The sequence below is a fragment of the Neltuma alba genome, unplaced genomic scaffold (assembly GCF_004799145.2).
Source record: "Neltuma alba isolate B1F8T4 unplaced genomic scaffold, ASM479914v2 tig00007881_pilon, whole genome shotgun sequence".
NCBI lineage: Eukaryota > Viridiplantae > Streptophyta > Magnoliopsida > Fabales > Fabaceae > Neltuma > Neltuma alba.
Genome location: NW_021634890.1, coordinates 76,883 through 89,339, shown reverse-complemented (window position 1 = coordinate 89,339; position 12,457 = coordinate 76,883). Strand labels below are relative to the sequence as shown.

Below are 12,457 nucleotides of genomic sequence, written 5' to 3'. Positions count from 1 at the left end.
CACTGCTACCTCTTGAAAAGAAAACAAAATCCATATAAAATCAATTTAATCCAGAAACAGATGCATTAAGATGGCATATATGCAATGACATTGACATTCAGAAAAACATAATTCAACTTATTAGTGATTAGTTTTTGACACTTTTGCAAAATCTTTCACTCTCATAAGACTTGGCTGAATAAAAATCAAACCAAATCAACTCAAAAGTGTTATATTTGATATAGCTAATAAGCACCACAGGCCTGAATAAAAATCTAATTCATAACAAAACTAGTAAAACAACCAAGCTGCTGCCTGGAGACCCTATGACATTTAAAGCTAGTAAGCATCACATGCCTGAATAAACATCAACATTGCAAACCCATAGAAAGAACATAAAAAAGGACCACATAACATCATTATCATGATATAATCACAGTAAAACAGCTTACAGCAAAACTCATTCAGGATCTCATTTATATATAGTCTATAATCACAGTAAAACAACAAAACTCATTCGATACAAAATTACAAACGAAAATGAAAATGCAAGAAAAGGCCAGAATACTAGAAAATATTAGCTTAGAGGAATCAGGAACGACAGCGGCGGCAAGGAGACGAGGTCACGAGCAGCAGCAAAGTTTGATGCGTATGCCAAAAAGCTTGGAGAGACAGACGAATTAGGAAATAGGATCAAAAATTCAGGGGTTTAGGGGTTTAGAGCATAAAGAGGAACGGGGGAGGCAGTATTAGAACTCATTCTAACCGTTTCAAATTTAGGAGAGTGGTGAAGGCCAAGTAGGGCGAGCTCAGGTTGAGGGGGACTTGCGAGCTCAGATGGTTGAGGGAGACTGGAGATCAGACTTGCGATGAGGTTGAGGGAGACCGGATCCGACTTGCGATCAGGAGCTCTGCCGAACAAGGAAGTGTGTCGGAGACCATCGTGCTGTCAATGACTCCAGCGAGTAGGGATTTTGGAGGAGGCAATTTGGTTTTAAGGAGGGAGGCGAGCTGCTGCGATACTCGGATGAGAGATGACTGATGAGAGGAGGAACAAACGAGCATATCAGATTCAGGAGAAAAATGGGGAACTCGGCGGCAAAGATGAAACCGAGAAAAGAAGGGAGGATTTTTTTTTTTTACTAAAATGACATCGTTTAGGTTATATTAGACCAAAAAAAAAGGGAACAGGGTAACCCGCCCAACCGGGTTTACCCCGGCTCTGTACCAGTTATGACCGGTTCAACCGGTTTCTTATCAGTTCGAAGCTCCCCCGGTTCAACTGGTGAACCAGACCGGACTACAGACCGGTTCACCGGTTTTCTGGTCGAATCGGCCGGTTCGATCTAGTTTTTTTTTACATTGCTTTTTTCTCGTATTGGTGAAGGTGGGATCTAATCCCTCCACACCTTAACTATCTTAAAACTCAGTGATCACGTTGAGCTACAAATGTTTTGTCATCAAATTGGTGCAAAATAATAAATACCTCCCGTTCTAAATATGAGGTCCTATTTATAGTATAATTTACACTACAAACATAATCTTATATATAGGAGCGAAAAGAGGTAGTATATTGTTACTTATTTAATTTTTATTAAAGGTGATTTGTAACTTTTATATAGATATTGACTATATTTTATTACTATTAACAATTTTCGTTTAGGAAATATAGGACTACTTTTTCAGCCCATGTACAACTTTTACTTTGTACAGGTTTTGACTACAGTTAATTAATTATTAAAACTTTTGCTCAACAAGTAAAAAGACTACTTTTTAGGTCATTCACAATTTTTGTTAAATGAAACTAATGATTTTAAAATTAAAAGACTAAAATTGTGCTTCATAATTGTAAGGGACTAAATTAAAGCTAAATGCAAATTTAGAGGACCAATTATATATTTTTAGCCAAAAATTAATTACTTAAATTTTGTAATAGTAATGCAAAAAATTTTAAATTTTATCTTATAAAAAAGAAATAAATTGAGTATTTCCTACTCTTCGTTTCTCCCTGTCTTTTCAGTGACCGGCAGTTTCTAATTAATGTCGACACATGCATCTTATTAATTCGTTAGATGAAGGCAATAATAATTTGAAAGTTCAAAGGTATATTTAAATGCTTCTCTTCATTCTAACCGCTCTATTCTTATCAATTGAATTAGTGATTTTCTAAATAATCAAGACGTGCTTGACTGAAACAAAAGTCATGAGACACAAGCAATATATAAATTGCTCATACTTTAGAAATTCTGGCAAATATGAAAAAATTATATATACTTGTTCTTTGGGCTCAATTTTGTGTAAGAAAATTCGAGCATCAGAAATAACACACAATTATATCTATTTATTTTTAATAATATATTATTTGAACAACATTTTCACATTGATTTTTAATTATGTTCAGATAGTGCAATAATGTATTATATTTTCATTATCCAAACACCCTTCTAATTAATGATCCAAAACTTTAGTCACAAGTTTGGAATTCTAAGAAAATTTACGTAAAATTATTTTTTTTTTAAAAAAAAATCGTCCGTGTATAATATATTATTTATAAAGTTTGTGCTATTCATCATTCATCAATCATATATAATATAATTCATTTCTCAAAGCTCATGCTATATAAGTAAAATATAATACGGTAGACAGAGTGTTGATCCCATTTCGTTTTTCTTTTTGGATAAAAAGACAATATATATATATATATAATTAACAAAAAGTACACTTTATAGGACTACATCAGAATAACTAGAAAAGGAAAATAGAAAAACTTCCTAACAAAATCACAATTAAAAGAACAAATATCATAATTTGGAAAGGATTTGAGTATCAACAAAATGTCTTGTGCAAGAGTAAAGTAAGATCCTGTATAGAAAGAGTGTAGATTGATGAGCTTTTTCTTTGTGCAAATGGTAAGAAGAGGTTTCCTGTGATTTAAAATTAATACATATGATAGAATCCAATAAGTCATCATGCGGAAGCAAAGAGCATAGAAGGAGTCATGAGCAGCGTTAGAGCGCAGACAAGAAAATTTATGAACTGGAGAACCTCTCAAGTGTAGGATGCCATAAGAGAAAACCTTTCTAACCTCTTCTTCTCTTTCGCAAACATAATGGACCAGCCTTTGTTGAAAGAGTTGTTGTCAAAATGATCTGCAGAAAGGCTGCGCTGCTGAACAGGTCTATTGTGATGACAATGAAAGGCTAACCTTATGAATGGCAGATTTTCTAGAATCTCCTTGATTACAGCTTCTGGCCATTCCGCTTATTTACACATGCAACAACACTAGAGGAATATATAGAAATAACGTGGCACTAGTATGACAAAAAAATGATTGTCCAAATATTTTCTTTTTATTTTCAAAAATTTCCAAAGCAATAAGTATTTGGCTCAATTATAAGGATGGATTTTTTTTTCCAACCAAAAACAGTAGTCTATTTTATTAATATGGATCCAACAAAGTATCCATCACCAACATAACAAAAATAACAATAACGTAAAAAGCAGACACAGAAAAAATCTGCGACGTCCGTTTTCTCTGCCCCAACTTGTTGACTTCTTGATCAACTCAACCAAATGGACAATTAAAGAGCAGTGTGATTAGCGCTATTATATTAACCCGAGCAATAATATAACACAGATCATGTCAAACACTATACCCTTCATGGTCGAAATTAATCCCTTCTGTCTCCTTCAAAAGATATATAAATACTTCTAAAAATCATTATGGAGCTTTAAGGATGAAGCCAATGCTTGTCCATCACAATGCTGGCAAGTGATTATCAAGATGATGCAGGGTGCAACAGTCATATATGAAAATCTAACTCAGCAATGGATACACACACACACACACATACATGAAAAGCAAGCTCGATTACAGTGCAATACAGAAGAGAATGACAGAAATAGTAATCTCAGTCACAAAGGACTGACAGAGAGGGAATTACAGAATCACAGGACGAACGAGGGAATATTACGGAGAGAGAGTTCATAACAACCAACACCCCCTCCTCTATGACCTCGTCGGTATTTATCTTTGCCTTCCCCTTGTGCCTTTCATGCCGTGTTTCTTTGCTCCTGGCTTGGGGCCCCCATTGGGTCACTTTCACAGCCCATTTCTCTGCGGATCATAACATTACTTCCCCCATTAGAATAGACCTTGTCCTCAAGGTCCAGGTGAGGGTACAATATCATGAGTACCTTCTCATCTTCCCAAGTGGCATGTGGACAACCATCCCATCAAATTAAGCACTGTTGCAGCCATTGCCCCAGATGGTGTGTGAAGCATGATTGTCCAATTGCCGCTAGTTGCCCGATGGGGTCTTCATGGCCAGATAATAATGGCAAGGGCATACATGCGTTCAAGTGATTGAATATTTTAGGCCCCCCTTTAAAACCTTCAGATGCAAAATGTTACAAGAGGATGGCATATAGCCATTTAATCAAAATGGTGGAGATACAGTATCAACGTGGAAACTTGAAAACAAACCAAACCAAAGTGTCTTGGCGATGATTGTGTCCAAGGCGCGCAATTACATCAATCACAGGGTCTACATCATTTAAATACCAAGCTCTTAGAGCATTACCAGGATCAAACGCCAATATCAATGAAGAAAAGGTAATGGGAGATTGATTCCATGACAGTGTGTTCATTCCTAAAATTCAAATGGTCGAATGAAGTGAGCCAGCAAGTGCAAAGAGAACAACATTACCCTTTTCCCGGTAACAAGAACCGCCATTGAAATAAAGGGCACCGTAGTTGAAGCTAGAAAGTGTCAAGCTGTAATTGATCCTTGCTCGTAAGACCCAGTCAAAAAAATCTAGAATCTTGGTCATTTGTATCAGGCTCAAATGCATATGAACATTGTGATCCTTATAATTGTGGCAAATATAGTACGAGCTAGTAATAGTGGATCCAGGGTCAAATATTAATTGGATAAACCAACCAATGAAAAACTGGAGCTGCTCAATAAGTAATTCACTCAAATTAATTCCATGCCCTGAGAACTTGTCTCGGACAGTAAACCAAAACCGAAATGCTTGTGATCTGCAATTTACAAAAGGAAGAAAAATAGGAATACCCGGATCAAATGTCACCCAACTAACCAAACCAGGATTATTCCTATGATGGTAGGCTGAATTGCATCACCTAATGAGCATAACATCAAAGACAGTAAGATCTGTTAGAACCCATTGAAGCATATATGTCATACTGTGAATGGAAGAGTATTGATAGAATAAAATAGTTAGAATGCAGTCCGGTGTAGATACTGATCTCATATCCCATTTAGAAAACTTTCCCAAGGGAAATTCCAAATGCAGGATGCTAAAACTCTATTTTATCTTATCATTTTATATCTTTTTGGGGTCTTTTGGCATTTATTATGATTAATTTCAATTAAAGAATGACTTTATTAAAATAGAGCAAAAAGGGTAATGTTGTCATATCTTTATATTTTTTCTTAAATAATTATTTTGGGGCTTTATGATATTATATACTGTTAAATTATTTTGCAGGTTAATGAGGGCAAATTGAAATTAGAAGCTGAAAAGAAAAATAAAAATAAATAAATAAATCAAGGCATGAAGGCCAATAGCACACCGTTTTGGAGATTTCAACTCTTGGGGCATTTGATTGGTGGAAAGAGGATTCAATCGCACAAGAGGGAGATGGGCCGCACGCTCAGAAGGCTTCGAATTCTTGAATATCCAAACACAATAATAATAAAATGGGGCGACCTGTAGGCTTTTCTTCTATCATCAATCTTGAAAGACGCCACACATACAGACCCTGAGAGCCGCCACACACACCTTCGGTTTTGACCTCCAGACCACCCCTATCAAATGCACCGCCTTCGCCCTTCTCCATAACCTTCATCATCTACATTTGACCTCTCCATAACCTTCACCATAACGCGACCACAGTCATTCATCCACCTCACCCGTGTCCTTCTTCATCATCTACCAGCATCATATTCTTCTCTCAGCAGAATCAGAACCAGAGGGGCCGCGGTTTCATTCTGCAGAACCACAACAACGACTCATTCTTCTTCAAGCTTCGGCCACCAACATAACCATCTTCAATGGCCGCGGAATCCTTGGAGCTCATTGCCGTTGGGTTCAAGATCATGAGTGACTGATACTTTTTCTGGTGCTGATTGGGTTTAATGGCTTGAGCTTGGGAGCTGCAAAGGGGAGTCTAGTTTTAATCTTTAGTTTAAACTATATGTTGATGATTTCTGGTTTGAAATTTGTTATGTGTGGTTTAAAACTTAGAATTACTAATTGCAATTCTTGGTTTGGATTGGAATTGTTAAGATTTGGATTGGTAATTTTAAGTTTGAGTACTTGGGTTCATGAATACATATTTAATTATATGTTTATGCCTTGTTGATTCATTATTAGTATGATTTTTATACTACTTTGTGTAGAGATGATGCTTGAAGTGAATTTTAACAAATAATTGATATTCTAGTTAAGTATTAATTTAAAAGGAATAACTTTTCTAAACCAATTCTTATCACTTAAGTTACTCTCACATCATTAATCAAGTGAGGATAGTCATTGGTTCATTTTCAAAGAGCATCTCATCATTAAATTTCTTAAAATCCAAATTAATATTTTCATTTATCATTTTATTAAAAAGCCCAAAAAAATAGCAATTAGGATTTATCTAATTTGCATTGTTTACAAAGTAATTTTATTAAAGAAAATCAATTTTAAAACCCTTTCAATGTTTCTGGTACTTAGTTTGGCTTAGATTTTCAAATAAAAAGGCTATGCGAGATAAACGATCCTAATTGTGCACTATATTGCATTTATATTCGGTTTTATCTTGATTTAACCCCAAGGCGACTAAAGAGGATTTAAATCACAGGACAAAATCATTCTTGTCTCTCTCACTGTCCCCAAGATTATAATTATCATTAGCATTCATTTGAATATTCTCAAACATGGCAATATAATCAAGCCAATAGCTGCGATAAGATGCTTTATCCATTCATTCTTGCAGCCACGAATCTCTGTATCAACATTAGGATTGTCTCTATTTCACTCTGCTCTTAAAAACTCATACGGATTCTCTGTTTCAGCATCCTCTAATATGCATTTAATTGTCATACTAATATAATCATGTGAATTCATTGTTTTGGCAGCCAAGTTTTTATAAAATTCATGCTCCATAGATAAAATATTCAGTGCAAATCCAGATACGGACAGCAGCTCGACCTCAGATGATACGAGATCAATAACAAGAACTTTCTTCTTTAGCATTTCCCATGCCCTCAATCTGTGAAGTTATTAATAGAAGGAATTTGATTAATTAGTTAGAAAGTTTTATAGTTAGTTAGGGATACTGGGTGAAAAAATTTTAATACTTTAAACAACACTTGCGTGTTATATCAATTATGAAGCATGTCGACGGGAAGGCTTATAATAAGCGGGGGAGGAAGTATAAAAATATCTTATTATTTTTAAGTGAATAAAAAGTATTTTTATTGACAAAAAATATTATTTTTCATGTCTATATTTTCTTTTATTTCAATTTACACTGCGTGCTCCCTGTAAGGATTGGGATGTGAACATGTCTGTTCCAAAGGTCGAGTACGTTGGCCTCCATCGATTGGCATGGAAGTGGAACCTTTGGTGAAGATAATAATATTCTAAGATGCCAAAGTTTTTAAATATTTATTAGGGATTTAATTATGTACTGGCATACATTTGCAGAGACTAAATTTCTCAACCGCAACAATTAAGAGCGACACATGAGATCTAGCTGAATAAACTATTTTTTTCAGCATAACGTTTTAGAGTATAGAAGTCATTTCTTAAAAATGCATTTAGTGTTTTAATTACTGCAGCAGAAGTAATTAATTATTGTCTCAGAAGCATATAGATAGACACTAGAAATAGATTAAAATGCGCGCTCTTGAAACGTGAAAACGGAATACAAAATGATGTTCTTCATGTACTATTATTAATACACCCGGGGGGGGGGGGGGGAATGAACAGGGATTGTAATATTGATGGCAACAATTAATGCATGCATATGCAAGGAATGTGAGAGTGAAGCACATGCCTAATGACATCCTTTGCAGTTTTTAAATTTACGCAAATGTTCATCAAATTCTTATTTAATTTTTTTTATTGTATTACATTTTTGCAAATAATACTTTAATTTTGACTTAAGCGTATAGTTCTTAATATTTGGATCATCTAAAAATCAAGCTATAATATCTCATGTTTTCAAAATATTAAGGACTCACTAGGTGGTGCTCCATCCCATTCAAAATATAAACATCAAATAACTAACTTACGCAATTCAAAATATTAGTTAAAATTGGTTAAGCATAATAAATATGTAAAAAATGTAACTTATTTTTCAAAAACATCCTTATGGGGAGGGTGAGTGGGAGAGAGAATGAATGAAAAAATAGATGAAAAAGAATGTGTGGAAAAAACCATATATGGGAGACATAAAACTAATTAGGAGTAAAAATGAAAAGAGAATGCATTAAATGATCCAACAAATCTAAAATAATGCTTATAAAAAAAATCCAACACTCTTAAAGATTTGATACTTATATTTTAAAGCAGAGGTACTTAGATAATTAAGAAAACTCCTTATGTATATATAGGAAGTACACAACAGAAGTGGGATGGTTAATCAGGGAAATTTTTCATTGGGGATTCTGTTATTAATTTATCTTTTTTTTTTTTGGGGTGACAAGTTCTTAATTAATGTAGATTGCTTGCTAATATAACCATTCTCGCACAAACTGGGCATGGACTTGGTTACTGAGAAGAGCTTATGCCGCGATATAAAAATTATTAGGGAACGATAAAGTAAAGAAATGAATTGGGAACGCAATAATTAGATAACTTTTTATCTTTAATATAACATATTATTCTTGGGAGTGACATATAAAACCTATCTGAATCAACTTATTTTTTAGCGTAACTTTTTAGGACATAGCAGTCACTAAAATAGAACATTTGAAACTCAAATGTTATTTCTGAAAATTGCCTTTATTTTTTTTTAACAACAGTGCAGCAGCGGTAATTCTAAAACATATATCTAAATGATCACTCACAATAAGTCTCAAGCCAGCGTTAAATATAGATTAATATACCTAGAAATAGATAAAAATGTGCGCTCTTGAACTATGAAAACTGAACACAGAATGATGGTCTTCATGTACTATCCCATGCAAAAACACTGTAGGATTAATATACATAGATTTAGCCCTAATATATTCATAATTCAAAAAAGCGAAAAAAAATAGAAAGCACCAAACAAGCAATACTCGTTAAAAGCACAGATAGAAATCTCAAATATCCATTTTCTCTCCTCCATCCTCGTAACTTCAACCCTATCCAAATGCAAAAGCGCATTGAGAGTAGCCCTAGTATTAGCGCAAGCAATACTCTCCAGACCGTATACAATGCTGCATACATCACATTGGAAATTAATTTCTCCTGCAAAAGATCAAGCGGGAGTATAATATTGATGGCAGTAAAATATGCTGCAAGGGATGGGAGAGTCAGACACATGCCCATTGATGGCATCCATATCACAGCTCTATTCTTCATAGGAAATATTCCACTTGCAAGCAAGAGGGTGACACCAAGTGATGGGAAAAAAAAAAGAAAGAAAGAGATCGTAACGTAAAATGAATAGCGCTCAAAGTCACTATGGAGATGAGAGGATGAAGCCAAAGCCTGTCCAGGACAATACGTGTAATTATCAGGAGGTATGGTGATGCAGTTGAGCGGGTGATCATCAGATGAAGGGCCATTGTGGACTTGATTTGATGAGTTGTTATTGTCTCTAGATGTTGATAAGCCCTGTTGAATAAAGCTACCAGGTGGATTGATTAAACCTTGAAAGGTTATAGTTGCTATGAAGGTGGACACCGTTCTCAGATGCCCCCTTATCTCTTCAAGCCATGGATCCTTGTGCTTGAACCAATCTATAGGGCCTTTAAAATAATAATTCCATATGCACTTAAGGATCTTAATACAACAGCCATCATTCTGAGGAGGGACCACACCAGTTTCAAGTGACCATCAAAGACGAAGTAGTGACAAAAGAAGATCGTCGATTAGCAAAGCTGGACGAAGGCGCATGAAGATACAGAGCTTCCAAAGTATGAGCTTGAATTCGCGCCATTTGCATCATGCTTGCTAGGGTGGTCGGCTAGAAGGCATCGACCAAAGATTGAATATTTGACCGCAATCACCCCAAGAAACAAGCCATGGCCACTGACTTAGGGATGTCTACTTTAGAATGCAGATCATCGAATTCTTCAATGTAGTCATCAACAAATCCAGTCATGCAGAGTTTCTTGATTTCGACCATGGCATTAATGCTACGCACATTCGAGAATCGTGCTTCCACCTCTCGAAAATACTCATTCCAAGATATTTCTGCCTTCGACTTTTTCTTGATGAAGTCCAAGTGCCATTTCAGAGCCTTCTTCTCCAAATGGATGCTAACAATCGGATTCCATGCTCCATCGGTGTGTCGTCAACGGCAAAGAATTATTGGCAGCGGTATGCCCCTCCAAAAATCCGTACCGTCAAAATGGCGGAATTCGATCCGGCTATTCCTTGTTGGAGCAATATATGTCGACGCCGAAGGTGATCCAAAAGTGCCGGAAACAGGAGGGTTTTAGGGACGATTGGAAGTACCCAATGAAATGCCGGCCTGGCTGTGAACGGTCGAAGCCATCCCAGTGAGCTTGGTCGCCAAATCCCCAATCCAAGCTTCAATCCGAGCAATAGAACCCTTGCGATCGCTGATGTCAGCTGCATTTTGATTCAATCGAAGGCGTGTTTCTTCTGCTGCTGCAGCGTTATGCTCGAGTCGCTGCTCAATAGTCCAGAATCAGTCGGCTGATCGTGTCTCCGGCATGGTGCCCAAGAGATGGCTTGATACCAATTAGTACGGAGATAGGGAGAGAGGAGAGAGAGAAGAGATATTGATTCTTCATTCACTGCCAACAACAGTATTACACGTGGAGTTATTTATAACCCTCCAGGACTTGTTAGAAAGCTAACTACTATACTTGAATGGGTTACACTAGTTATTTCCTTTCGCCATGTAACCCTTTCTTTTCGGCCTTTGTTAATATGTGTTGTATTTCAATCATTTTGAAGTCTTTTGGACTTTGTTCCACGATATCCTGGGCTGTAAACCCCACTTTGTTCTTGAAGTTTCCTATTTCTCTTATTTCTGGAACTGACAGCAGATAGCACACCACCTAAATAATGAACATGGTGGTAAAATGTTCAATCAATTATACATGATTTCTGTACTGTGTTCATATGTAAGTAATATAAGAACAACTAATTAATACTTTAACTAACCTTTGACCATTAATCATAGTGCATGTGTAAATTGAAAAATAGATGCATAACTGTTATCACAATTAGGGAAAAGGATCGCAAAAGAATATCATACCTCAACTCGCTTCAACATGACAACTAAATGAAGAATGGTGTTGCCAGCCTTATCAGAACGCGTAAAGATGGGAGTACGAGGCTGGGCTGCAGTAATATTAATTGACATTGGCATGGTCCAATTTCACTAGAACTTCAAGAGTCTCTAAATGGTTGCATGTGACACACAAGTGAAACCCAGGGCTTTCTTTTCTGTCATCTGCATGACTTAGAGCATCTGGCCCTGCCATGATCAGCTCTTGCACAACCTCAGTTCTTCCTTTCATAGCTGCATAGTGCAGAGGAACTCTTCCCTCTCTGTCACAATTCAAGCATGGCTGATTGTTAACCTGAAACGGTTCCCTCACGATGTGGATGTGAGCCTCTGCAGAAGCCAAGTGGAGGGTTGTTCTTCCAGAAAAATCCATTCTAAAGGCGAGGTCGCGAACGTGATAGAGAAGAACCCTTGCAAGTGAAACATGACCTAGCAGTGCTGATATGTGTAAGGGAGTTTGATGGCCCTCTGGAATGTTGGCAAGGATTGATGTGTGTGTCTGTAACAATTTCCCCAGCGTTTGTTCATTCCCAAGCCATGCTGCCCGGTACAATTCACTCATTTGCTCGTTGAGTTCCATCTCTCGCGTTAGATGATGCTCACTACCTATACGGTACCCTTTACATGCACTGCTTTTTTCTCATATTACCCAAACAAAAGTTAGTTATTTGTTAAAATATATATATGCATGTCATCTTTTAATATGTGCAATTAATAAGATTAATCTGAAAAGAACATAAATGTTGAGATTCTATGTTAAGGACTAAATATAACCACTCAACTAATTCCTACAAGCCAAGGGAGTATAATGATGAGACCCGGAACTCTTACATTGTCACATTGTAGCCTGTATTTAGTACAAAAAAAATTCAAAATTTTAATAATGGACCAAATATCCTAAAGTTATATGTAATTAATTGGATATATTTTGGATGCATCTCCTTATTGCATTTTTTCTTTTGCCCGGATATGTGTTAGTGGCTA

The 12,457-nt window shown here is 36.1% G+C and overlaps 1 protein-coding gene across 1 annotated transcript; it reads right to left on the bottom strand.

Annotated features, from left to right (window-relative positions):
* Positions 1-10,648: 10,648 nt before the first annotated feature.
* On the bottom strand, positions 10,649-12,053 carry LOC114753360 (ankyrin repeat-containing protein ITN1-like). Its single transcript, XM_028942055.1, has 3 exons — positions 11,648-12,053; positions 11,441-11,526; positions 10,649-10,846 (listed from the first exon to the last, which is right to left on the bottom strand). Exons 1-3 carry the CDS (start codon positions 12,051-12,053, stop codon positions 10,649-10,651), a joined length of 690 nt encoding a protein of 229 aa, XP_028797888.1.
* Between the last annotated feature and the right edge of the window lie 404 nt (positions 12,054-12,457).

Excerpts from the sequence above, each read along its gene's own strand:
- LOC114753360 (XM_028942055.1), bottom strand. The coding sequence starts at position 12,053 with ATGGAACTCAACGAGCAAATGAGTGAATTGTACCGGGCAGCATGGCTT. Across the intron at positions 11,527-11,647 it reads GGCAGGGCCAGATGCTCTAA|CCCAGCCTCGTACTCCCATC; the intron begins GTCATGCAGATG and ends ATATTACTGCAG. Across the intron at positions 10,847-11,440 it reads TCATGTTGAAGCGAGTTGAG|CGACTCGAGCATAACGCTGC; the intron begins GTATGATATTCT and ends ACTATTGAGCAG.